This window comes from Pseudopodoces humilis, chromosome 11 (assembly GCF_049639895.1).
Source record: "Pseudopodoces humilis isolate 2021_Gansu_Grassland_sample_001 chromosome 11, ASM4963989v1, whole genome shotgun sequence".
In the NCBI taxonomy this organism is placed as follows: domain Eukaryota; kingdom Metazoa; phylum Chordata; class Aves; order Passeriformes; family Paridae; genus Pseudopodoces; species Pseudopodoces humilis.
In genome coordinates this window covers 23,814,338-23,841,482 of record NC_142210.1, presented here as the reverse complement: position 1 = coordinate 23,841,482, position 27,145 = coordinate 23,814,338, and the positions used below count along the sequence as shown (strand labels likewise).

The 27,145-nt window shown below is 42.8% G+C and overlaps 1 protein-coding gene across 1 annotated transcript in view; it reads left to right on the top strand.

Moving 5' to 3' along the window:
• Positions 1-27,145, top strand: part of RSRC1 (arginine and serine rich coiled-coil 1) — a 97,343-nt gene that overhangs the window by 47,141 nt on the left and 23,057 nt on the right. The window contains exon 7 of the mRNA XM_088061318.1: positions 11,255-11,306. Coding sequence (XP_087917444.1) covers positions 11,255-11,306 — 52 coding nt within the window. The remainder of the gene's footprint in view (positions 1-11,254; positions 11,307-27,145) is intronic.

The window sequence follows — 27,145 nt, the reverse complement described above, 5'->3', positions numbered from 1 at the left end:
AAACAAGAAATATTCCCAAAAAGTGGGAAGGAAGAGGCTCTGTGTGCCTTTGGAGTAGCCTGGGGGAGGTGGGAAGCAGGAAAAGAGCTGAGTGGTGTTTAGGGTTTCTCTGGGATAGGGCCAGAAGGTACTGGAAATATCCCCTGTGGAATGATGATGCCTGAAGAGCTTTATGGGTTAACTCACAATAATTTGGAATAAAATTCTGTCTTGGTTGAATAAATTGGCTGCTTTTAAATCCCAGAACTGGGCAGGAAGAGACCTTAAAGATCCCTTGGAAGGGATGTTAAAGATCTCATTCCACCCCCTACCGTGGGCAGGGAATATTTCCCTGAAAGATCTGTCAAAAACCTGTGGATTTGAGACTTTTTTCCCCTTTCCATTTTGATCTTAGAAAACCTGTCCTGGGCATGGCTGCTCAAGGAAACAAACTGTTTCCCAAGGCACGCACAGGTAGGAATATTTGTGCTGGAAATTAACTGTTCCATACCTCAGCATTTTGTTCATAAAGACTTTTTGGACTCCAGTAAATCTGGATTATTCCTCCAGAGATTTAAGCCACATGATTCCAGCTCTACTGCTTTAATTCCTGCATCTCCAAATGCTTGCAAGGAGGTTTTCCCCACCTTGGGAATCTTTATCTTGATTTGATAATGTGTTATTGAATCCCTTCTTAAAACAAGGGTGTTCTACAATTTGGGATTTACAAGAGCCTGGACTGAGGACACAGGGAATGGCTTCAAATGGAAAGGAGTAGATTTAGATGGAATACTGGGAAGGAATTGTTCCCTGGGCCTTGGCACAGGGTGCCCAGAGCAGCTGTGGCTGCCCCTGGACCCCTGGCAGTGCCCAAGGCCAGGTTGGACAGGGCTTGGAGCCCCTGGGACAGTGGGAGGTGTCCCTGCCATGGCAGGGGTGGGGCTGGAGGGGCTTTAATGTCCACATCTTTCTTTGATCTGGTCAACCAAAAAAAAAACCCCAAACCCCAGCCAAGAACCCTTCTCCTTTATTCGGATATTTGCTGATATTTGATCAAGTATTTATTTTTATTAAATGTCAGTATTTATCTCCTGGCTGTCACTGGGTTTTCCATGGAGTTTGGTTGCAGTGCTGGCCCCTCACTGCTCGTTGCTCTCGGAGTTTCTCCCTGCGGTGTGCAGCTCCATGGTCCTTGGGTCTGACAGAGTCCTTGGCTTCCTAACGAGCTGTAAACCAAGCAGCCGATCATTTGTGCTCACAAACAATTAATTAACGCTGTTAATATGAGTAATTATGTTTATCTTGCTGTCCTGGCAAGGTTCCATGCTGGTCAATTATGCTCTGCAGGCTTGAATTGTCTCTCGTGTCTCTCTTGAATTGTGTCTGCCTGTTGTCCCGTTCTGAGAGGAAGGGAGTGAAGGTGGGGGTGGAGAGTTGTCCCACCTATGGCCAAAGTGACATTTGTGTCCTGGGACATTCTAAATTTCCCTTTGGACAGGCTGGAGAGCTACTGAGTGTCCAGCTGGAGGCACCAGCTTGGAAGGTGCTTTGTGAGGAGCAGTGCTGGCTCTGGCTGTGTCCCCATCAGAGGGGACCCGTGGTGTTCCCAACCCATTAGGTGTTAGTGGCTGATGGACCTGTGCCAGGGTCGGCATCCCAAACGTTCCTCTTGCTCAGCAGGCCCTTGGAAATCCTTCCAGCTCCTCCAGGAGCTCTGGATCAGGTTCACATCAGGTAATCACACTGCAGGAGATCAATGGCTTATGAATATCCATGGAGAAACGCACCTTGCTTGGCTCCATCTGCCCCACAGGGATGAAATCCGGGCTGCTCCCGCAGAGGGGCTCAGTGGGTCCCCAGGATTGGTGGAGAGCTCAGCACATGGAATGTGTGTTAACCTCACGTGCACACTTTTATTTTTGGGAGGTTTTGCCGCTGCTTGTGGCGGATGCGAATCAAACAACGGTGCGATCAAACCGTGAGAGGCAGAACGTTTTCATGGCAGGATATTCAAAGGGTTCCAGCAGTTTGTTGTTCCAACAGCGACAAATTTTGCAGGAACTTTGTAGGAGAAGCGACTTTTACCCTGCCACTTCCCATTAGCGGCGAGCTCTGAAACCAGAGCCGCTCCACATAAAACAACACTTTAATGTCTCGGTGTCTTTATTAAAAAGTAAACTTTGATCGCTCTCATTTACCACCGAGGCAGTGGTGCCTCCCCTGGCCTTTGCTGCGGTGGGCACCCCATGACCTTCCACCCCCGTGACCTCTGTGCCTTTATTTCCCTTTCCCTTTGTCACCCCGCCCATATTCACCCCATAAACTCATTTGACTCCCGTTCTCCGCTGTAAATTTGGGAAGGCCGATGGGAGCGTCCCCAGCTCGCGCTCCGTGGGCGGGTGAGGCGGTGATCAGCTGAAGTAAATAACGCTGTAAAATATAAAGAGCGTGATTTTCCCTGGCATCTGCATAAAACCCCCGGCACGTGCGGGTGTTGTTTCCAATCGCGCCGGCGGTTTGTTCGCAATTCCCGTAATTTGATCGTGGCTGATGAAAAGCTGACAAGATTTCCACAGCGCCCCATTAGATGAAAGCAGCATGAAACCAGAGGTTAATCTGCAAACAGATTTTCCTGCTTATTACTCTAATGATTCCATCAGATTTGATGTAGCAGGCTGCGAGGCGTCTCTCGGCAGCAACAGTGTGCTGGGGTTTGATCTCGGTGCTCATTAAATGATGGAGTAATTTGGGTGACCTCTGCCCAGGTGCACATCTCCTCATAATTGCACGGCATTCTGATGGGGAAATTACTGGCGAGAACCCCGAGTATTCATCCCGCTTTCCGAGTGGAAAAACTAACAAAAGAAATATTGCATTAATTTTCAAATGATGATATTACATTTAGTGCCTGGGCCCCATATATCAAAATCTGAGAACTGCTCAGTTACTCGCTGCTCTTAATCTTAATGGTATCTGTGGATGTCAAGGGCATGGAGGAAATTAAATCGGAAAGTGCAGATAGACCTAAGAAGACATTATCTCTTGATGATTGCAGTTTTGATAGGTATTTCAGTGAATTTCATTTTCGCAGAATGGTGGAAGATGAGTTAGCCACCAGATTTTCTCATTTTTCTTCCCCGTGATTTATGTGAGTTGAGTATAAAACTTTTTATGGGAGTGCAGTTACGGTGGATGAGAGGTAAATTAATGCGGCGGGTTTCCATCTCGGCCCCGCGCGCGATTGTCAGAGCTGTACATACGTAATGGGGCCCATCATTATTCAGGGTTGTTTACATTCAAAATATGTAATGAAATCTGTTCAGAATAATGAGGGAAATAAAAGTTTAGAAAATTGTAAAGGTCATGAAGTTTGAGAAATGATGCAATGCTCCCAAAATAACATTTAGGCAATATAAATTACATTATTATGCACCAACTCTGCCTTATAGAGACATGAAGATAAAGTGCTTTCGACGAGTAAAATGCTGTTAGTGCTCTCTGAAGTATGAGAATGTGTAAAATGTTTCTGATTTCATATTCTGGTTTTGTGCATATTGTGGAAAAATATATAAAGGAACTTTATGGAGGGCAGTGGCTGCTTCACTATCCTCAAGTTTAAATGCATTTCCTGGGAGGGTTTTCTCCAGCAAACACACGCTTTGGCAGGAATCTAATTGATTTTTAATCTAATTATTGAGGCCACCAGCGAATTCATCTTTTTAGGGGGTTCTTTCTCCTCTTCTTTTGGGGATTTTGCGTGGAGATCTTTGATCTCAATGTATTTTATTGCAGATACTGAAGAGGGATCTTGGCACAATGCTGAGATGAAGCATAAATTTGCCCAGCTATCTGTGGTCTGCACCTAAAATACAAATCTCTGCACCCTGGTTTTATGCAGGTGCTCCTCAGAATAATTACGTTTTGCCCTGCAGGTTTTATATTGTATTTATTTGTCAGAAGAAGCAGCTGAAAGTATGAAACACAAAGTCATTTTTGGGAAAGTTAAACCAGCAAATCTGTGACGGCCAAAAAAAAGTGAAGTGGGGGTGAGTTGATCATTGAATCTGAGAGCAAAGAGAAAATGCACTTTTATTCAAAGTGTATAATCCTGATTAAGTTGAGGTTAATTCCTGTGTAATTAGGCATGATTTAGGGTAGATTATCACATTATTTTAAAACTGAGTTCTGATTTAGAACCCACTCGATCCTTGTGATATTTGAAATGCTTTTCATTTTCAAAATTATTCTTGCCATTATTTTTCAATTGCTGCATTTCAATGCAAAGATTCCAGAGGGGATAGGATTCCCTTTTTCTGAAAAATTGTAATTTATTTAGAGGAGACTCCTCTCTTAGTGGAAAAAAATAAAGCAGTAATAAAGTGACTGCTCCTTTTCTTAATTAATCTCTGTTACCTGTTGGCTGTGCAGAAATTTGAAAGAGTGATAAAAGATAAAAATCCATGTATAAGAGTTAAATATTAATTTTTGTAAGTTGTGGGGATCATTCCACCTAGAATTTTTAAAGGTTAAATTAAGAAATAGATGAATTTATAGAATAATGACCAGATGATGTTGATGCAAAAAATCTCTGTTCTGTCAGCTCTTTCTCAAAATGTTGAATTTTTTGGTGATTGTGGCTGTATTGCCATGCAAATATAAATCTAAGGGATGATATTCCAGTCTTCAAGGAAATAAATAGAGGGGAGGTAATTTTTTAGCCTTCAGTGCAATATTATCCATATTTCCTCTGTTATTAAAGAGTTTGTGGCTGTGTAAGTTTAACACTTCCAGGAATTTTCTCTTTTAAGAAGACCTGGATTTACCAGTTAATTTTTTTAAATCTTATTTACGGCTCTCCCTATTTCTGCTGAGTGTTTAATTTGTTTTGCTGTATCCATTCTCAATAGGAAGGCCTTTTTCCTTCCTTTTTTTTCTCAGGAATAGTCACTGAAATGAATACATTGTTGTTTTCTGGTCCTTTTAAAGGAGCCCTTGCTGCAAAAACTGCTTTGAATTCCAAAAATCCCATCCATGTGCCTGAGCCATCCGGGCTATTTGCCACAGCCATTCCCTCCTGCCTTTGATTCGCTTCCAGTAATCCATTGTTGCTTATTCCTCACATTTTGGGTTGGTTTTAGTGGAAACAAGGTGGGATTTTGTCACCCACCCGCTGTTCCAAGGTTCTCTGGAGATGTAGGGTTAAAACCTGCCTTGCTCTGGGAGGTGACTCCTGGAAAAGTGGAGTGAAATTGGAAATCCTCAATTAAAGTTACCAAATCCAAATGTTCCAGTGGCAGTTTGTGTCCTGCATGAGAGGAGGGAGAGGATTTGGGGAGTCCTGAGCTCCCAGGTCAAAGTGCTGCTGATGTCTGGGACACACTTTAAGGTGTTCTGCCTTTAATCCCAAATTTGTGTGAAAATTCCATGGGATGGAAAGCTTGGAGTCTGAATCTCCTTTGGTGTTTTGGCAGGAAATTTGGATATTCCATTCAGTTGTTTAGAGCTGGGATTTTATAGTTCTGCCTAATTTAATTCCTCATTGGGCTCTGAATTTAAGGATTGGGTCTTGTCATTGTTGTCTCTCTGCTTCCCAGTTTTGATAAATTTCCCATCTTGGAGGAGGAGAAAACTCTGGGAAAGTTTTCTGTCCTTTCTCTCAAGGTTCAGATGTCTTTTCCTGGCTCTGGCTGGAGGAGCCACATTCCATAGCCAGGTTTTCCCTTCACTGTGGTCTTGGTGTCTCATTGAGCTGGACTTTTCCCTTCATCGTTGGTCATATTTTCTGTGGCTTTTACATAAATTAAAATTCATTTTTTTCTGCACTTTTTATGGTTAATGATTTCTCTTTCTTAATTAGTCCATCCCTGATGCTGGATTCTTTATTTCTGTGGAAATATCAAGAGCATCTGTGCATTCCATGGACAGAAATTGCCATTATTCCATGTTTTACATGATTTTTCTCCACTTATAATTCACTTTGATAAATTTAAGATGATTTTTTTTGCGAACAGGTGGATCTGGATCCAGTCAGGACACTCCTGCCATAGCCTACTCCTGAGTGGTGTTGATTAATTGTATCAGAGGAAAAACTCAGACTTAAATATAATTTTACAATCCAATCTTTTCAACAGATTTATGGGTGAAAATGCAGGGGTTTAATTCAGATAGTGCCAGATGTGCTTATTATGTTTCTGTGCTATTAATTCAGATCAGGGATTCTTCTCTGGGATTTTATTTTTCTGTTTTTAATGTGAAAATCATTCCTTTGTCAGTCTGGAATTTGCCACCCTCGAAGACTTACATAGGGAAAAGATGACAACTGCAAATTCTCAATCTCCTTCGGTTTTATTTTTATTTTACTATTTTATTGTCCTGTGAAGTGTCTTCTTACACAAATAAGTACTTTCAGTTTCTTTGGTAATTATTTGTTTTAAGAGGAGTAAATGGCAGGGAAGGGATCCTATGATAAACCTGTCCCACAGTCTTTTCTAGGATTTGATCAAACTCTGTTTAATTGTTGATTTTGATCAAACTCTGGCTGGCCTTAGGCTCCTTTGTTGCTCTGTCCTGTTGGGATTTGCTGGAAGTGGGATGGATAATATTCCAGGTGAATTATTCCTGATGTACAGGATAAATTCAAATGTAATTTTAGGTGTATCCCCTCTGATTTCTTCCTTGGCTCTTCCCATCGCTGACCCTTCAGGTCTCCTTTCTGCTGCCCACAACCCCAAACCGGGATTTTCCTGAATCAGAGCTGTTTTTTGGGAATGCAACGAGGCAGAGAAGTTCTCCCAGTGGGAATTGCATTTATCCCACTCTGGGCTGCAGTTACCACTCCAGCTGCTCAGGCCTGTCTGTCTCCTGTATCCCAAAATACTGGATTTCCATTCCCACGTCCCCCTTGCAGCTGGAACACCATTCCAGTTTCACAGGAGCAGGCAGGGATGCTTGGGAGAAGTGGGATTTGCCTTACACAGGACTTGGATCACAACCTTCTGCACTTCCATGAAAACGGGAGCTGCTCTTCCCAAGCCCCTGGATCCCCCATCCCCTGGATGTGTGAGGGGTGATGGAATGGGCTCGTGTGATGTGGCTGTTTCTCCAGGGAAGAACCACTTAGGCAAGCCCTGAATGGGATTTGGTTTCCTTTTACACCTCCCAGTGAATTCCATCCGTGTAATACCAGAACCCCTGGATTTATCCCTGCTAAACAATTCCCTTCATCCCAACCACAACCTCTCTTAGCCCTCATTCCACTTGGGAATTTCTCTTGTATTCCCAGCCTTGCCGACTTTTATTTTTCCTGGAATTCATTCCAAACATTTGCTGTAGGTTTCTGACCCGCCTTGGAATTATTCCCAGTGGTTTTGGGCAGCCACCTCCTCAGACAACTGGGGAATGTGTGTTTTGTTCACTCTTTTTCATGTTACTCTTCTCCTTAACCTTTTTTTTGAGCTCATCAGGCATTGGGAAAGGTCAGATAAACGTCCCCAGGAAAGGGATGGGAAGCTGGAGTTAAAGCAGGAGGATGGATTTGTGCTCTGATGTGGAATTAATTAGTGTTTATTTGCTGACTCCTTGAGTATTGTTTGGATTTTGCTTTCTGGGAATTTTTTTTAAACTGGGATTTTACCATCTACACTTGAATCCAGAGGAATTTGAACCCTGGGAAATGACATGGGAAGATCCACAGTGGATCTTACTTTCCATTTCCAATTTTCACCTGGAAATTGAACACGGAATTATAGTTTCAGGTAGCAGGTTTTCCTGGTTTGTCTTTTTCAAACACAAAGATTTGTATTAAAACCCCCCCAAAATTGATCATCTTCACCAGGAGTTTGCTGGGCTTTTATCCTGATGTTTTAAGGCAAAAAAGTCCTGTAGGTGAATTTTACCCCAGCAGTGTCAGGGATGAGCAGGAGCAGTGGAACCTGTCCAGTTTTTGCTCATATCAGCCATTTTCCACATCAAATTCCATAAAGATAAAAATTCAAGAAGGCAACATTGCCACTCAAAAATGCTGCAGCGTCATGAGCTGCTGGAATCCTGGGATAAAAGTTTTCCAGTGCTGCCAAGAGCCACATGCTCTGCTCCACAATATTCCCAGTGCCTGGCTCCAGCAGAAACTTGGACTCTCTTTATAAACTTCACCTTCCTCAAATTTTTTTCCTCCATGTTCTCAAGTTCTCACTTCAGTATTGTTTCCTCTGCCAAGAACGTTTGCCATGCATCCCAAATAGCAGGAATAATTTAAAAAATACATTCTAAAGCTGAATTAAAGTGTTCTAATCTATTAATTAATTGAGAAGCTGACTCTCCCCTGGAATGGAATATTTGGGAAGCCAACCATGGCTCTCCTGGAATTTCTGGAGCTGCCCATCACACTCAGCACTGGTTTCCTGCAGCTGTGAGTGACGAGCAAGTTGTGTGAGGATTTTTACACAAAACCCACCAAATTTCAAGTTGTGAGACTGGTTAAGTATATTTTTATTAAAATAACTGTTTATGAAAGGAGTAGTGTTGGAATGCAGTGGATGAACCTCAAAGAAATACAAGTTAAGGATGTGCTGCATCTTCATAAATCAGCTGCCATTAAAAATTGAATGGTCTAATCCAAGTTTTACTTAAATATTAAAAGCTGTTATTAATCACAGGGGTATTTCTGGTGTCCTAGGGAATACCATCCTTTTCTGAACTGAGATTCCAGTGTCTCACCAGACACTTTTGGACACATGCAAAATTCATTGCTGGGGATGACCTCAGGTCATTTCACAGTGTGCTTGTTAAGGAATTTTAGGGAATTCCTCTCCTGCTTTTACAGTTAGTGGGCTCCTTCAGCGGCTGGCACTAGAAATACTTCTATTTTTTCTTCTTCTCTCTTTGAATTCTTTTCCTTCCGTGTTACGCTTAAGACCATAAGGAAAGTACAAGGGTTTATTTTGCTCGACATCACTCTTGGTAATGTTTCCTCCACCAGTCATTTTACCATTTTGAAGTTTCCTGAGGGTCTTGCTGAATTTTTCCACTTAATGGTCCCCTAAATCAATACTGACCTCGGGTAGCTGCTTGTTCTCACACATCGCTCCCAGCTTGTTTCAGGCTCTAATTGTGGTTTTCAGCTGAAATCCTCTCTGTCTTTTTTTTTTTCTCCGAGTGCTGGCCTCATCTACCAGTTGGAGAGATGTTTTCTGGGGCCAAGCCAGTCACCTTTATTTCAGAATCATTCTTTCACTCCTTGGTTAGGGCTTATTGATTGATGCCGAGGTGGCTGTGCCGAGTTCTCCGGCGGGGAGAAGACGCCTGTGGAACACCTGGGGCGAGGGCAAAGGGGAAGCTGCCTCCAGAGCAACAGCCTGGGCTGCTCCCAGTGGGATATTGCTGACTCAAAGAGGAATTTGGGTCTTCCCTCCCTTACACCAAGACACAACTCCATGGAGAGGAGTGGGAAAAGGTGTTTGGAGCTCCTCAGAGCAGCGGGATCGGTTGTGGAGTTGTGTTTAGTGCTGGAGTGACATTTGTACAGCTGCTGTTGCTTCCCTTCTCCTCTGGATCCTGCTTGGCATTAGATCTTCCATGGAATTCTTGTGGGTGTGGTGGTGCTGACACAAATATCCTTAAACTGCCAGTGGAACGTCCTTCTCCACCCTAGGGGTGCTGAGCAGCACCAGTGGTGGTTGTGTGGCCAGCAAGAAGGGATCCAGGGTGTTTTTGGTTAATTATCTGTTCTGGATAATTGCTGCAGGAACAGGAAATCGTATTTTGAGATGCCAGAGCCCACCTGATGCATGAGGTGCACAAAGGCTTGGGCTGCTCACATGCACACGTGAGCACAGGTGGTGTTTGACACCAAACACTTTTCCTTCTCTGCTTGTCCTGCAAAATTTTGCCAAATTCAACTAATCCTGGTGGAGTGTTTTTTTTAAAATTTACGGTTGTCATGCAATGGAGAAAACCAAACCCAAGTAAAGCTTCTGTGAAACTGAACTGGGCAAGTTGGCTCTGGATAAAAAGCAGATCTTTCCCTTCCTCTCTTTCCTTTTCTCCTGTGACATACTTAAGATGCCAGAACAGATTGCAATGATTAGTTCATGGCAAGAAGAAGAAATGGGAAGATAATTTATGATAAATTTCAATATATTTCTTGCTGCCACCGGGATTAGTGGTCAGGTCTGATGGCAGGATCCATACTGCAGCTATAATAATAAATTCTGCCCAGTAATTCTGGGTTTATGGAAACAGCAAAAATCTGAACTCAAAATAACAGATCTCTATACAAGCAAAATCTGGATCTTCATTTAAATCGCATTTTAATGCAGCATCTCTCCTATTGGAAGGAGCAGTGTGTAGAAATGGAATTGTTGTGTCATTGTCAGCCTCTCCTCAGATGCAGAGCATCACCAGTTGGGACATTGACAGCAAAGAGCTCTGCCTAATTAAAACCATGGAATCCTGGAATGGTTTGGGTTGGAAGGGATCTTAAATCCCATCCCCAGCTGTGGGCAGGGACACCTTCCAATATCCCAGGCTGCTCCAAGCCCCGGTGTCCAGCCTGGCCTTGGACACTTCCAGGGGTCCAGGGCCAGCCACAGCTTCCCTTGTCTTTATTTTCCTGTTTAAAATTCCCCGTTGCAGGTATTTAGGATCTTGAGAAGAGTTCCCTAAGCTTCAAAACTCCACCAAAAATTCCCTTCGGGTTCTGTTTGTAGCGCAGAGCGGAAACCTCCCAAACTTCTCCGACGCTTCCAGAAATAATCAACTTCTGAACTCCGTGACAAATGGGGTTTGTGTATCAATTCAACTGCGGCGGTGTTGGAGTGGCTCCACGTTTAGAGGGATGGCAAACACATTGGACACAGTGCAGCATCACTGGGCCTCATTAGCATAGCGGGGCCACAGCCAGCACCGTGCTCCTCAAGCCAGCAGATGTGCAGCAATACCTTCAGGAGAGGGAAAAGTGGGAAAAACTCACCGTATTAATCACGTTAAACCCGGTTTTGGAGCGTTTCGTGTGGAACGGGGTCACCCAGGAGCCGGGCGGGGTTTGGGGTCGGAAAGGAGCTGGGTGTGGCTCGGTCACCTCGTGGGGACGGCGTTTGGGGTCAGTCCTGGTGATTGCTTTGACAATTCCTCCCTGGATATGATTCCAGTGTGGGAGTCCCTCTGGCTGGTGGGTACGGAGTCGCTGGCGGAGTCGGGAGCTCTCGGAGGGTGGGAATGTTGGAGCTGGAGTGGGCAATGTCCAAGCAGGTGTGAGCTGATCCATCCTCTCTTGCAGACTCCTGCTGAACAGGCCAAAGCCAGGCTGCAGCTGGTGCTGGAGGCAGCTGGTGAGTAAATGAGAATCCTCAAAAATTGGCTTCATTTTTGTGCTGTCAGGTGGGATTTTATCCCTTTGTGTTTGGTGGATGCCGATCCCGTTCTCCGTAGCTCACTTAAATTTCAGGTGAAGATTAAATTGGTTTGCATCATCCTTGGCACTTAGTAAAGCCCTTTAAGGAAATAAAAACAAGCCATTTTTTACACTAGGACCTCATGTTTATCCTCTGGCTCCTGCTGCTACTGAGACTTCATTCTGTGCTCTCAAATATTTGGTTTTGTTTATTTTTTTTTTCAATTTCCTTTATTTTTTACCATTGTTCTAAATCAGTACATATATATATATATATTTTATTTTTTCCCCCCTCTGGAAGCTCTCTGTTGTGATGAAGCTCCTCACATTGCTGATGTATTTTTTTATTTTTTTTTCCCAAAATCCATCCAGCCTTTTGCATTGTCTCTCTTCCAATACATTCCTTGTTCTCCAGAACTTTTAATAAATCTTTGAAGCATGTAATTATGAAATGGATGTGACAGCCCTGACCTCAAAAGCACAATTTGTGTATTCTGCTGCCATCGATCACATCTCATTTTTTAATTTCACACCTGGGAGATGTACAAAAGATAACTGGGGGTTGTATATCATCGTGACCTGGGCTCCAAAATTTTCCAAAGCTTATCAAAGGTCTGTGACATTATTAAATTTAAATATCCACCGTTGAGGGCTGGATTTTAGATTGAAGCTGCAAGTTGTTCATAAGGAACAGAAGAGATTTAATATCTTTGTGTCTCTTACAATCCTAAATACAGAATTAAGTTCTTTCCTGGCTTTATTTAAGTCTTGGTCATCCCAGGCATTTATGAGATCATCCCCCATCTTCTTCCCCAAGTCCTGTATTCAGTCAATTGCTTTTAATTTTTATTTAATTGCTGTGAGAAGAGGTTGGGAATGTTGATAAATGTTGTTTCAATATATTTTTGTGTTTACTCCTTGTAAAATCAGCACCTTTTAGTCTTCAAACTTGAATTTATGCTGAGCATAAATTTATATATAAATAAATGACCCAGCAGCTTGTTGAGGATCAGCAGGTTCATTGCTGTTGTGGTGATGTTCTAATTGAATAATTGAAATTAACTCTGTACTCAGTAATGGTGAGTGGAGCTGTCCTTGGTGTGCTCAGGGCTCTGTACAGGCTCCATCCCAAACTTGGGAACGAACTCCTGGAATATCTGTGCTCTTTATAGGGATTGCTCCAGTCCCACTGAGGGGAATGAGAAGCTGTGCTATATTCCCAGTGGATTATCCATGGATCTGCTGGTAAAGACACGCTGCTCCTCCGTGGTTTGGACAACAAACCAAGGGCTCCAAACCACCAGCAAGGACATTGGGGACAGTCCCTTCCTGCTTCATCCCTGCTGACATCATGGAATCCTGGAATGGTTTGGGCTGGAAGGGACCTCAAAGCCCACCCAGTGCCCCCCTGCCATGGCAGGGACACCTCCCACTGTCCCAAACCCTTCCAGGCCTTGGGCACTTCCAGGGATCCAGGGGCAGCCACAGCTTCTCTTGAATTCCTTGTCTTTATTACTGTGTCTGAATTTCCCTTGTGGAGGTATTTAGGATCTTGAGAAAATCTGCTTTTAGGATTTAACCTAGATATTATTTTAGGAAATAGCGACTGCTTTCTCTGAAAGGCAGAAATCAGCAAGTAGTAAAATAGGCTCTTATTACTGAGGATTCTTTTTTTCCTGGTGTATTTGGAGATGGGAATTGTGACTCTGGTCTCTCATTATGAGAGCAGGTAAAATAAAAAATACTCACCTGTGTCTGTGTGGGAGGTGGGTAAGATGGCCATTTTTATATGTAGGTAATACAGTGCTGAGAAGGTTTTTTTTCCAAGTCCTGCATTCATACTGACTTCATTAAATATTTTTTCTTTTTAATGTCAGTATTTTGTTCTCATTAAGCAGGGCAATATTGGGAGGTACCAAAACACTTTAATTCTCGAGACAACCGAGTTTTGATTTATAAAACCCTTGATTCCTCTGAAGTTGTTGGTCCCAGCAATAAATTCATATTTGAACGATTTATTGAATTAGATTTCTTAATATTGAGGTGCCAGGGAGCCTTTTTAGGCTCCTCTGACAACCTCCCACAAGTCGCTGTGCCCGAGCAGATGTTAAGCAGGCAATAGTTGAATGTTAATTTGGAGAGGGTGGGATGTTTAAGCCCATCTGAAGTATGTTCCATGTGGGCCTTCCAGACTGAGCGACAATGCTTTGTCTCTTGGGAGAATTTCCAAGCTAAACCTCTTTCTTTTCGTCGCTCTATATGGACTCTCTCAAGTCAGTATAAAGCAGATCATCCCTGGGCTAAAGCTCTCCAGCTTTTGTTAGCGGGCTCTGTAGGGCTGTAATTAGGCCTCCTGGCAGGCCCTGCCGGCCAGTTAATGGTCATATGGAGTTTTTCTGAGGCAGACTGGCTTTGTGTAAATCCTTGCTCGGCATCTCCTTCTGGGTCACTTCCTACCAGGCCGGGGCTTTGTGCCGCTGCCCCACGGGCGGACGGGGAGCAGCGTCCCCTGACCAGCGCCGGCTCCGGGAGCGCCGCACAATCCACCCGGATAATCCCCAGTGTAAACAGAGGATTTAGCTCAGCTTCTGTCACTTACAGTTGCCAAACCACTTGGGTGTCTGTGATTCCTTTCCCAGACTTCATTACCCAGGGACGGAGAAGACCCCGAGCTGGGGGTTTGTGTTGAATGTGGCTCCCGGCGTTGATTTTAGGGAGAAGTTTGCGCCGTTCCAAACCTTAAATCCCAAGCTTAGGGCAAACCTCAGAACCCAAAAGCTGCTTAATATGTGCTGTAAATTATCTGGCACCTGTGCTTTCTCAGAAAGGTTAAAATATGGATGAATATTCCCAAAATGTCAATAAATTCCTATGAAATAGCACACGGATGTTTCAAACTATCGATACTGCTGCCTCTTCCAAAGGGCTCCGGGAGCTTTTCCATGGTGCTAAGCAGAAATTACTTACTCTCCATATAAAGACGATGACAAAAGGCAATTGATCTGGATTTTCAAAGGTCTAGAGTTGAAATAAGTGACTGATCTATTTTTGGGATCTGCATTTCAATCTCTGGCTGAAAGAGCAGTCAAGAATAGGGCGTTCCGTGCAAAGAATTCGCCGGAGTTTATTTAAAGGAAACTTCGGGACCGAGGCACTGAATGTGAGGTGATGAAAATGGGGGAATACAAATCCCAAACATTCACCATTTATCAGATCCAATTCTGGATATTGGATATTTGACTCATTATCTTTGAATTATGCTATCAGATCGCTGCCTTTAATTTTGCACCCTGCATCTTTATTGCATTTTACGTATTCCTCAAAGAGAAAACCATGGAATGCAATGAGTACTTCGGCCTTAACTGGGGTAAATACAAATGTTTTATCATTCTGATTGCTTTTTTTTTTTAAATCTACCCATTCTACCAGAAGTTATTGAGGAGAAAAAGCCTGATTTGCACTCAGTGCCTGATAAATATAGGCAAATATTCTCTGCTTTTGGGTATCAAAATGGCTCATAACAGATGTGGCTGAAAGGACCACATACGTAGACTGTATGATTTTAGTCTGGTGGAACTAATAGGATCACTTGCTACTTTATAGTTTCTTGCTTTTCTTTTTCTTTAATAAAAACTGTTTAGTTAAATAGGTTGGCCTCTATTTTGCTCTTTTCTAGCTATGCAAAGCAGTCGGGCAGGCAGGTGGCAACAAGTATGAAAAATTTCCTTTTATTGGGGCTTCTTTTCAACTGCCAAATTTATCAAATGTTTATGGATTTCTCGTTTTGATGGTGGTTTTCTTTCAGTTTTCTTATTTGTGCTCTTTCCACTGAGAACTCGCTGGCTTTAATTTGAATTTCTAATTATGCAATGAATTTCAGAAGGGTGGATAACATGTGCTGTTATATATGCACAAAGGATGAAATAATACTTGAAATATTTTACTTGTTCTGTGAAAATTTAAAGCAGGCTTTAAAAATAATTCTTGCCCCAGAAATTGCAAGGATTTGAACTTTTAGTAGGCTTAAAAGTTCTCAATATTGAAAAAAGGATGAGTTAAGTTGCTGTGTAGGTTTGATTTAATATAAAATTCTAAATTTTATAAATTATCAATTTATCAATTAAAAATTCTAAAATTTTTATCAATTTCAAATATTTGTTTTGAATAGTGGCTATTGACACTTTAGATAATTGAATTTTACTCGTGTTTATGTAAAAATCTCTATTTGGAGAGCAAAGGTGTCATCCTTGAATCTTGTTTTCTCTTTCTGACAAATGTGGAGGGAGGTGCTACGAAGGGTTTTGAGGGTGTTTTGTGCAGCATTTCCTGAACCCCCAGCAAGGAGAGGAATTTTCATCCCTAGTGAGTCCTCACCAGTCTGGGAAGTTTGTTCTGCTCCCCATGTCAAAGGAAAATAAACTGGAATTACACTGGAGCCTCCACAGTGATTGCTCAAACACCTTCTCTTTATGTCCTGCTCTAGGGCACCTGAGAATCCGGAATTCCAGACTGGTTTGGGGTGTAAGGAACCTTAAATCCCGTCCCATTCCCACCCTGCCATGGGGACACCTCCCACTGTCCCAGGCTGCTCCAGCCCCAGTGTCCAACCTGGCCTTGGGCACTGCCAGGAGCAGCCCCAGCTGCTCTGGGAATTCCATCCCAGCCCCTTCCCACCCTCCCAGGGAACAATTCCTGCCCCAAATCCCATCCAGCCCTGGGAGCCATTCCCTGGGTCCTGTCCCTCCATCCCTTGTCCCCAGTCCCTCTGCAGCTCTCCTGGAGCCCCTTCAGGCCCTGCAAGGGCTCTGAGCTCTCCCTGGAGCTTCTCCTCTCCTGGCTCCATAGGGAGGTTTATCCTGTTCCTGAACACCAGCTAATTTAAGAAATCCATCTAATTATGGAAGTAATGAACCCAGTTTTTAGGTCAACTGCTGATTCCTGCTCAGCAGATTTTGGTGTCAAAACCCATCTCAGTGACGTCATCAGGAGAAAGAGCACTTGGAAAAGCTCTGAGCGATAGAGGAATTAAACAATTAATTTGAAATTCAAGAAGGTTTGCATTAGGAGAAGTAGCTGTTTTTATATTATGTATTTGATGGGAATTTCAGGTGTTTTAAGACTGAATTTCAGAAAATTCAGGAAGTATTTGAGCTCACCTGGGTGCTCCACACCAATGAGCTTCATAGCCAAGCTGGACAGAGACACATTTCTTCAGCCATTCCTTGCCCCTGAGCTCTTGGCAAAGCTTCATCATCTCATAGAGTTCCAAAAAAAAAAAAAAGAATTTCTGCTCAAAAAGTGAAAACTGTAGAAAAAAGAGTCATTACTCCAATTAATTGATTTTTTTAACATATTAACGGTGTTATCTTTACAAAATATGCAATTTCTGAAGTGTGTCTGGTTTGTGGCAAACACTTGGATAATAGTAATTAATTAAATAATTTAAATTAATTTGCATGATTGCTAAAAAGTTACAACATTTTAATTGAATGTAGGTAGAGAATTGATGTGTTTGAAATGAAATAATTCACTTTTGCAATGTACAGTATCATTCTGTTGGTGTCTAAAATCTGTTACACTTCAGGGACCTCTTTTAGGTTCTTACAAGAGACTAAAAAAAAATTGCTTTGAACCATTTTTGTAGAATATCAATTTGTTTTTAGAGTAAGAAGCCAATGAGGAGTTGCAGGGATGCCATAATATAAACCAGAGCCTGTAAGTAGAATTTAGAGGAACTTTATTAATTAATGAACATTTATCACCTTCAGAAATCATTCTAAAGCTTTTAAAATTTCTGGTTTTTCTGATAGATTTTTATCCAAGGTCTTTTTTTTTTCTGTGGCACCAAAAGTATCTCAGGCTTACATGGTGCCTAATGAGTTTCAGTAATATTGCAGCATATGGGATCCAGGATTTTGATGCAAATCTCTGTGCTAATTATGTGCAGATGAATCTTGCAGGCCTGCTATTGATCTGCAGTCAAAGACAATTTTTCAGTTAGCTGAAGTTTTATATCAATTCATATTTAGCAACTTTGCTGTAATTTAATTATCCACTGGTTTGGCTGTGCAAACCATATGTGGTCGTGGGGCTCGTTTGTTTTTAGCAAGTCTTTTGGGAAATGTTATTTCTTAATATTGATGGGGATATATTTAGTTCTCATGTTTTACATGATCTGTCACAGCCTCCTCTCTGTCCAGCTGCCCTCTGTGGGCTCTGGTCATCCAAGAATTCCCAGGAATTCCCAGGAATGGGTGTCCAGGAGCTTTTTTCTGGCAGTTTCCCTTGTACATCTTCGGAGGTTTAGATTTTCTACAAGTGAAAGTGGAGAGTGTTTTTATCCATGGATATCAATTCCAGTAGTGGATTTTATAGCCTGAATGCCCAGAAAAAAGATTTTAAATTGCCCCATCTGCTCTGGCTGCTGGGCTCATGTTGGTGTGCTGGTGTTTGGGAATTCTCGAATTTCCACATGGGAAGTGTGCTGGAATCATCTTGCTGAAAGGAACCTGTGATTAGATTAGATTAGATTAAATTAAATTAATTACAATTCCCAGTGAGGGTGGAGAGACCCAGGCTGCCCAGAGGAGCTGTGGCTGCCCCTGGATCCCTGGAAGTGTCCAAGGGGACACCAGGGCTTGGAGCAGCCTGGGACAGTGGGAGGTGTCCCTGCCATGGCAGGAGGTGGCACTGGCTGAGCTTTAGAGTCCCTTCCAACCCAAATGATTTCATCATTTTCTTAAAATATTTACAGGAAGTAGAAACAAAGCCCTGCTGGTTTTGTGCTTTTCCCATTCCTTCTTTCAGGAAGACCTGGAATGGCAGCACAGGAGTTCAGCAGTCACCCAGCACCTCGTTCTGTGCCTGCACCATCTCCTTGGAACTCCTATATATTAATTTTTTTCAGGGGCACTATTTAATATGGGTAATAACCCCCGTGTTTTAGTTATTGAAAGCCCATTTATCACAACTTTATTAAACATGGAGAACTAAGTGTGCCAGTTTGGCCAAGTGCTTTCGCTCGCTCGTGTTCTCTTTGTTGCCCCAAATGAATGAAATTAGAACAAACAATCTCAGAGTCATTTGTAATCAAGCGCTGATTAATGGACTTTGGTTTCACAGCCATTATTCATTCAAGAACACCTGATATCTTTCCCATAAACAAATCGTGTTTGTCCAAATTAAGAAATTAAATGAAGCATTTGATGAGTTTATGATTGACCCTTCCAACTCGGAGCCCATTAGTCAACGTCGTTATCATGCAAAAGCGCCTGACTAATGTGCTGGCTGAATGTGCTGTGTGGATTTATTATGATTTCTGATTAATGCCTGCTGCAAGCCAAACCACGGGATTGTAATAATTCCTTGATTTTCATTTGAGCGCTCGCTGAAGATTTTCATCTGTGATGAAATGCATTCGTGTCCCATTAGATTTAGAGATGATTATGAGGTGTCGGTCAAATAAATCTTAGTGTGGAGCAGAGGGTGCTTGGCAAGGACCTTTGCAGTCGTGGTGGGTTTTTTATAAGGCTGCTGCCTGTCATTAACGGGGATTTTTGGGTGGTTTAAGGGGAGTTCTCAGGCTTTTGCAAATGTGGGGGGTCATAGAGGTTGGTAGGAACAAGATCCCCAGCTTATTTTTATAAGTGAAACATTTCTCCTCATACCGAAGAGACTGATAAGAAAATTTTCTTCATTTTTTTTTTTTGTTGGTTACATACTTTTACTCTACAAATATTTAATACCTGCTATTTTCTAAAGTATTTTTTTGGGAGTGTTTGGTGACTTGGAAAGGATTTTATAGAATGTTTTGTGCTGAAATGACACTCTTGAAAAGCAGATGTCAAACTTCTGTAATAGTAAGTTTTACCACTCCTCCAAATGTGAAGCGAGGTGAGTTCACTCTGAATTAAATCTGCATTAAATGCTTTGAGCCCTGTTGCCACAAGCCCATTAAAGAATCCACTGGAAAGGCAGAACAGCGTCGTTAGTAAAGGCAACAGTAATGGAAACTCGTGTCCTTTGCCAATCTCTCATATTGATCACCCCAGCAAGGAAAAAAGAAGTGTTTCAAAACACAGCTTATGTGAAAAATCAAATTAGGTGCCTTTATAGCAGATCCTCCCTTTAATTCCAGTTCTGTTTCTCTTCTCTGTGGCTGCACTGTGATTTATTATTGAAGATTTCTGAGCTGCTTTGTTTAAGCCATCGTGTATCCCCTTATGTTCTTAAAATAACCACTAAAACTATTTAATCACAGAAGTTTCTTAAAGGTTTTGAGCATTTTGTGCTGCTGATCTTAAGCCCTTGGAGAGTTTTCGCTGGGAAATGTGAATGGTTTTATAGCGAGGAGCCTCTTTGAGTGAGAGGAAATTGTGATTCCATTGGACAGGGCTTGGAGCAGCCTGGGACAGTGGGAGGTGTCCCTGTCCCTGGAAGGGGATGGGAATGGATGGGCTTTAAGGTCCTTTCCAACCCAAACCATCCTGGGATTCTCACTCTCTGCAGCTCTGCGTTTGCCTCCTGCATGTTCTGAACCTGCAGCAGCGCTGGAGTTGTGGCTGGATTTTCAGGTCTGAAGGGTGGGTAAAGCTGAGGGGGGAAAGGAAATAAGTTATGGAAGAGCACATGGAATTCCAAACTGGTTTGGGTGGGAAGAGACCTTAAATCCCATCCGGTGCCACCCCTGCCATGGGCAGGGTCCCCTTCCATGGAGCAGGCCGCTCCTTGGCCTCCTCCAGGGCTGTGCCAGTCTAGTGAGAAATACATTCATTTTACTCAATCTCAGTATTACCTTTTGGCCTGTGCCATTCCCAGGTTTCCCTACAGTGCGGACTGATATTTAAAAGCTTCTTTTCCAAGCTTGTTCCCAAGATTTTTGTGCCTTTTCTCAGCCTGGCTGTCCCCCGTTGGCCCTGCTTGGCTGTGCCTCTGGGCCTTGTTGATTATTGACATTTTATTCCAAGGCTTTGCCTCCTGATAAACCAGGCCGTGCTCCCCAGCAGATAAATGTCCACATTCATCTGGTGCAGGTGATTATGTGGGGCTGCCACCAAAGAAACCCTAAAGCATCCTATTAGCAGGGCCTGAGCCTCGGAATAAAGGCGCCAATTACGGAGCACTCCCGAGCCCTCCTGTGACATTAATGGTGTCTTTATAACCTTTTTAACTTCTGCTGCCTCTGACAGAGCACCACAATCACAGCCATGGCTTTGCCCTTGGCAAGCAAAACCTCATTTGGAGAGGATAATAAGTATTTACTATTTAGATGGCTGGCAATAAAATTTCTCTGAATGAGATTTTACTGAGAAAACGCAAACTGATTCAATTACTTCCTTTAATGGACTGGGGAGACCTGTAATAACAGCTTGTGGAAGCTTCAAGTCTCATGTTTAGCTTTTTTTCTTTCCTTTTTGGGTGGTGGTTGTTGTTATGGTTTTTTTTTGGTATGAAAACACAAACTTGATTCTTTTTCCAAGTAGAAATTATATCATGGGATCATGAAGGTTGGAAAATACCTAAAAAACTCCAAGATGTTCAAGTCCATTTTCACTGGAAAACTTAATCCAACGTTCCCCTGCACGTCCCATGATATTTTTCTCGTCTTAAAAGTGGATAAAAATCTCAAATGTTGATAGTGCTATAGCAGCAGAGAGTGTTGGTAATCCCTAAATATTCTTACAGAGAATTCCTGTCATCTGGCCTTAGGGTGGAATGGGATGTCAGTTATGTCTTAAAACCAGATATTTCTTATAAATCCATGGAGCATCCATTCCCTCTCAAAGCACTGTAGAACACAAGTGCTTTAATAGCTGGGGTGTGCCAGCATTTCCCAGGTGATTTGGAATATTTAGGATTATTCCTAAATCCCTATTATTGGGATTTAGGGGAAAGTCCTCTTAAGGACGGGTTTGAGAACCAGTTACTGAAAGTTTTTGGGTTTCTTGTATTTCTAAGCAAAAAAGCAGCAAAAAAGAGACTGATCTGCAAACCTTTCTTTATTCTCTGTCTTAAAACCAGCTGTATATTAAAGAAGTAATATCATCCCAATCCATGTTTTAAAGAATACTTCATTTCAGTCTGGATCCAGGATGGGTCTACAAATTTTGGGAATCCCTGAATGTGTGTCTATACCAGACCACCAGTTCCATTATTTTCATTCATTTGGAGAATTCCATTTTGTTGCTGAGATAAAATTAATTGAAATTGCATGAATCCATATCATCTTACGTTAAAATATTTCTGTACGTGCGTATCCCACAACTTACCAATTTCACTGATTTACCCCTCTTATCCCCAGCATTGATGTGGGGTTTTTTTCTCTCTTTTTTTTGGAATTTTTTAATAATTTCAGGAAATCTGTGTTTGTGGCAATAGGGGAGCACCAGGGACACCACCAAACTTCATTAGTGCAGCTCTGGAAGAAGACACAGGATAATATTTCCTTCCCTTTTTAACCATCAGTCACTGTACGGGGCCGCTGCGCCAACAAATTCATAACCTCCTCTGTATTTGATTTTAAAAAAATAAACTCAACCAACTTTTGCTTTCCCCAGTTCAATAACTCCCTAGAAATGTGCTTTTATACAGTGTAGCTCATACAATCCTGCATGGGCTTATAAATTGAAATCCCACTTTTTTCGGACGTTCCCGCCTGGATGACTGATGGCTGTGTGTATTTGCCATAAAATTTTAATTATGACAGAGTTATGAATCGCTGCTCTCACTGGTTAAAGTGTTAAAAAACGATGGGTTTGTTGTTTATTAAACTTGGGAGGGTGGAGGAAGAAAATGTTAAAGGTTTGGAGTTGTGTGGGCTGGATCCCGAGCTCGGGTGTTTCCTCAGGAGCAGCCCTCGGGCTGATTTTGGATGTGCCCTTCCCTCCCTGGGTGCTGCTGCTTCCCAGGGTGACAAATTCCATTAATTTTATTTCTTGGAGCATCCTGTGTGTGTCCTGGGCAGGGTTTAGAACCATCCCATCCCTCGGGATCGGGGCTTTGGCTGTTGCCGCAGGAACAGCGGAGCAGTCCCGCTCTGGGAGCACGGGGATATAAAACCAAGGTGTTCACACAGAAACACCAAATATTTAAAAAATATTAAGGGGCTAGAACCAGAGTTGTGTAAAACATTCAGCATAGCACAGTTTTTATTAAAAGTGTCAGGTTTTGTTACCAATAACTGTGTGTTTCATTCCCTTAGAAGATTGCAACACTTGGTATTTCCCAATTTTATTATTACTTCCCAATTTATTATTATTATTACTATACTCATTATTAATAACATTATTATTATTATTGCTATTATTATTGTTATTATTTTATTCATTTATTTAGTTATTATTTTTTGTTATTATTATTTCCCAATTTCCTGAATTTTTGGCAGGCAGCACCTGATGTATTTGGCATGTGAGGCGTCGCTTTAAACGACCCCACTTTGACTTTTTCTGCCTTAAAATCAGCTTTATTTGCCTTCCCCTTTGGCCTGGCTGGCAGGGCAGGGCTTTTCCAGGCAGACAGAGGAACAGCTTGGAGTGGTTGCAGGGCTCCAATCCCGTGGGAATGATCCAGGCTGGGCTTTTCAGGGATGTGCTGCACAACAGGTTGGTGCCATTTGGGCACGAGCAGGGAGAACACCTGAGGGAATAGGGGATGAATGAGGGGAGCGGGGGCCCATTAGTGCTGCCCACTCCTGCCACAGGCTGGGATAGGGCTAAATGAGTTTTAAAGGACAAAGCTGGGGGATTAGAAAGTCCTTTATGGTTTGATCCATGTGGAATTGGGCCTGGTAATAAGGAACGTCTCTGTTGCACTGTAAACCGAGGGAAAAAAATTCCCAAATTTAAAATACTTGGCATTTATATTATAATTCAGGAGTAGCATCTCATTTTTCTTTCTTGTGGATGTGAAATGTTGTTTGACAGCATATTCTGTTTGCAATTATTCATATTTAAATGTTTTAGTCACCTGTTATGGAAAGAAACTTTTAGCGACAGCATAAATAATTCTTGGAAGTTGGACTGGATGGCCTTGAAAGTCTTTTCCAACCTTAATGATTCTATTAGTTTATATTAAGTAAATTAAATTTAAAAACAAAACTCAGCTTCATTATTCATTTCAACTTAATATTTTTGTTAGTCTCAGTGAAAATAATGGATGTGTGTTGAGGATATTTTTTTATTTGATTCAGCTGATAACAAAGTAGAGAACATTACTGTAACAAAGGAAAATATGGGAATATAAAATACTAAATATTAAATACTACAAGAAATTCAGTTTGCTGCTGTAGGGAATCAATGGCACTTTTAGGAAATCCAACATAAGGCTGAGGTAGGATTAAAACCATTAACCTCGCTCGCCTCGACTCCGTCCCTCCGAGCTCGGAATTTTCCATTAGAAAGGAGGGTTAGGGATCAATATGAAGATCTGTTGATAATGTTATATTAATTAGAGTAATCAAACCCATGCTTGGAGCACGGCAGCTGCCAGGGAGAGGGAGCAGAGCAGAGTTCCCTGCGCTGGCCACGGGCGCTGACCTGGGACAATTCCCAGCCGGAGCCGCTGCTCCGCCTCACATCGACTTTGCTTTGGGGGGCAGCGGAATCTCCCCAACGCTGCTGGTCAATGATTCCTGCCAGCAGTGCTGTAATTAAAGGCTGCAGCCGGTGGTTGTGGGGCTGCCTGGACATTGATCATCCCGGAGATGTGAGGGGATCGATCGGGGGGATGCGGGAGAGGGCCCCGGAGAGCGGGAAGAGTGCTGGGAACGCGGCTCCGGGACGTGGCTGGGACGTGGAGCTGGAGCTGGAGCTGACCTGTGCCCAGCACAGCTCCTCAGCCAGCGCTGCTTCACTACCTGCTCCTACCAGGAGGGCTCAAACCAGTCTGGCCTGGGTGCTATTGATAGGGGCTCTTCAAAGGAGTGGAAATCCAATATCGGCAGCAAATAGGGATTAAAGCAGTTAAATGGGTTTTTTGGAGGTAGTTATTACCCTTTGTACATTTGTACAAATTGTGAAAGTAATATCTGAGTATTATTTCTAAAAATGTAATGATGGAAGTTACCTGAACAAAGGCATGATTTTTTAAAAAGAATTTCTTTTTAGGATCCCCAAATGGTTTGAGTTGGATGGGACCTTAGAGACCATCCAGTTCCACCCCCTGCCACCTTCTGATGGATGCCCCATCCCTGGAATTGTCCAAAACCAGGATGGATGGGGCTTGGAGCAGCCTGGGATAGGGGAAGGTGTCCCTGCCCACGGCAGGGGGTGGCACTGGATGGGATTTAAGGTCCCTCCCAACCCAAACCATTCCGTGGTTCTATGCTTGGGTGACTGAGCGGTGCAATTAAAAGCGTGATCAACACAATCATCTTCATGACTGAGCACAAATTCCATATAGGGACAGCCAGGGGTCCCGTGGGTGCACACACAAGTTCAGAACCAAGCCACTTCTGATGGATGAAGGATGGTGGGCTTCAGCTGGAGCTCTCTGCCAGTCCCACACAGTTATCTGCACTCCCTTTCCTCATGGTTAAGACCATTAAACACCCAGTGAGCTTTTAATATTTCAAATTATTGCTGTTTTCTAGGAATGAGAGAAATGCCCTCCTGATGTACTTTGCAGAGCTCTCCCACCTGAAGTTAAATCTGGAAATGAAACCTAATTGGAGAAAGTTTATGGAAGTTCTGGTGTTGAATGAGGCTGCTTATTTATTACTTTGCTCCAGCTTTATACAAATACACGGATGCACGAGTGTCTGAGGGAAAATTACGCTGTCCAGACTTACGAGAGCCAGTTGGAATCTCTCAAGGTTGCAGATGAGCAGGGGAAATGCACGTGTATATTATCAGCTCCGTGCCCTTGGCGGTGACTTCCTCACCGATGACAAATCTTTCCTCGCTCCTCTCCTGGAAATCAGTGCTTTGGTGGTTTTCTCTCTTGGATTTGTCTGTTTTCCCACTTGCTCTAATGGGCTCTACTCGAACTTTTAAAAACAAGCATTTATTTGAAATACATTAAGAAACACAGTACTTCAGAAAAAATGTTTGATACCCCAAATTCCTTCCTGAATTATTTAAGCGCTGCTGCATCAAACTGTTTACTCAGGGATGTTCAGCCTGGTGTGTAGTAGGGGTGTAGTTTTCTTTTAATGCAGTTATTGAATTCCAACCCACAGAGCCTCTGGCAGGGTTCCAGGAGCGCTCTGCTGCGCCGAGTGAAGATAAATTGTTTGTTTTCAGCAGCATTTCTTCATCTTCATCACTTAATCTGCAATGAAATTTTACAGCCAGCCACTGAATATTTAAGCAATATATTTACCTCTTTTATCCTGGGGGAGTATTTAATGGCTGAGTACAGTAAATGATTATAGGAGTTAAGGATCCAAGCTGGGAACGTGGAGTTTTCCCATTCTTTTTTCCGTCGGGATGAGTGCGGCGCTCCCAAGGCTGCCGGGCTGCAATCGAGTGCGTGCTGGCATCGGCTGTAAGTCTTCCCCACAAATCTTTCCTGGACACACACTCCCCCTTTTGGTGCCAGATGTCAGGTTCTTTTGGCTGCCTGTCTCATGATTCCGCAGTTCTGGCACGATAAATCCTGGGAGTTCGCTGCTCCTCCACCCCAAAGTTTTCCACCTCCAAGTTTTCCACCTCGTCCTTTCCCTGATTTTCCAGTGCCTCATTCGGTATCTTTGTGAGTTAACATTCCGTGGTGCTAATGTTCTTTTTCTTTAACCATCTTTTGGTGTTTATGGACTTACAGGTTTTAAAAAAACCCAAAACTTTAAATTTTTTTTTTGTATTTTGTTGCTTCACAAAGGTTTTTTATTAATATGGTGGTCAAAGGATCATACACAGGGTGAACAACAAAAAATCCTCTAAAATGCTTCCTTGCACCACTATTTGAGTATTAATTGTGCTCCATTCGTGATTAAGTATGCTCAAACAGGAGACACACAGCTTTTTTCCTTATGCCTTCACTCCTGGTGTTTTTATTCGGTTGGAAAACAGGAGCTGGAAATTCCCGGAGCCCTCCCAAGGTGCTGGGGCCGCTTTGGTTTCTCTCAGAGTTGTTCCCTGTAATCAGCTGTGCGTGCTCCATGCTTTATTGCTTCCTCCCCACAGCCACACCAGTTGTCATCTACTTGATTTTCACTTAACGTGGCGATTCCTGACGTTGGGAAATTGGCAGATGAAAGAAGGGCTCGTTTGGAATCCAAGTTTTGGGAGTGAATTTTTCAAGTTTGCTGACAAGCTGTCAGGCTGAATTCTGCCCTTACCCCAGAAAGGAAAGCTGACTGTCATTGCCAATCTACAGCCTGCAGTGACAATTGTATTTGAGGCACAGTGCCATTTTTTTCCCCAGAAATCATTGAAATAATTTGTCTTGGTGGTTATGTTTTAAGCAAGGAAGCGTTTTTTGAATTAAAATGATTTATTTGTGGAATTAAATGGAGGAGCTGGTGCGTTTTCATGTGAAGGCACGTGGGTAGTACAAGATCAAGGTGATTTCTCATGAGGATGCAGTGGGTGGTGGAGCTGAGAGGGTGATGGCTGGCAGATCCCATGAGGATTGAGGATTTCCTGGGAGGTGGGAGCTGGGATGGGACACGGTCCCTGGAGCTGGAGGGCTTGCTCGAGCTCTGCTTCCAACAGGGTGCAGAACCAAGGTCGTGTTTTGGGTTGAGATCCTCGCAGGAAAGGGAGCACTGAAGTCACAGAGGAGGAAAACAGCAGCCTAAATTTATCCTTCAGGATTTGTGTGATGGTTTTGAAAGCA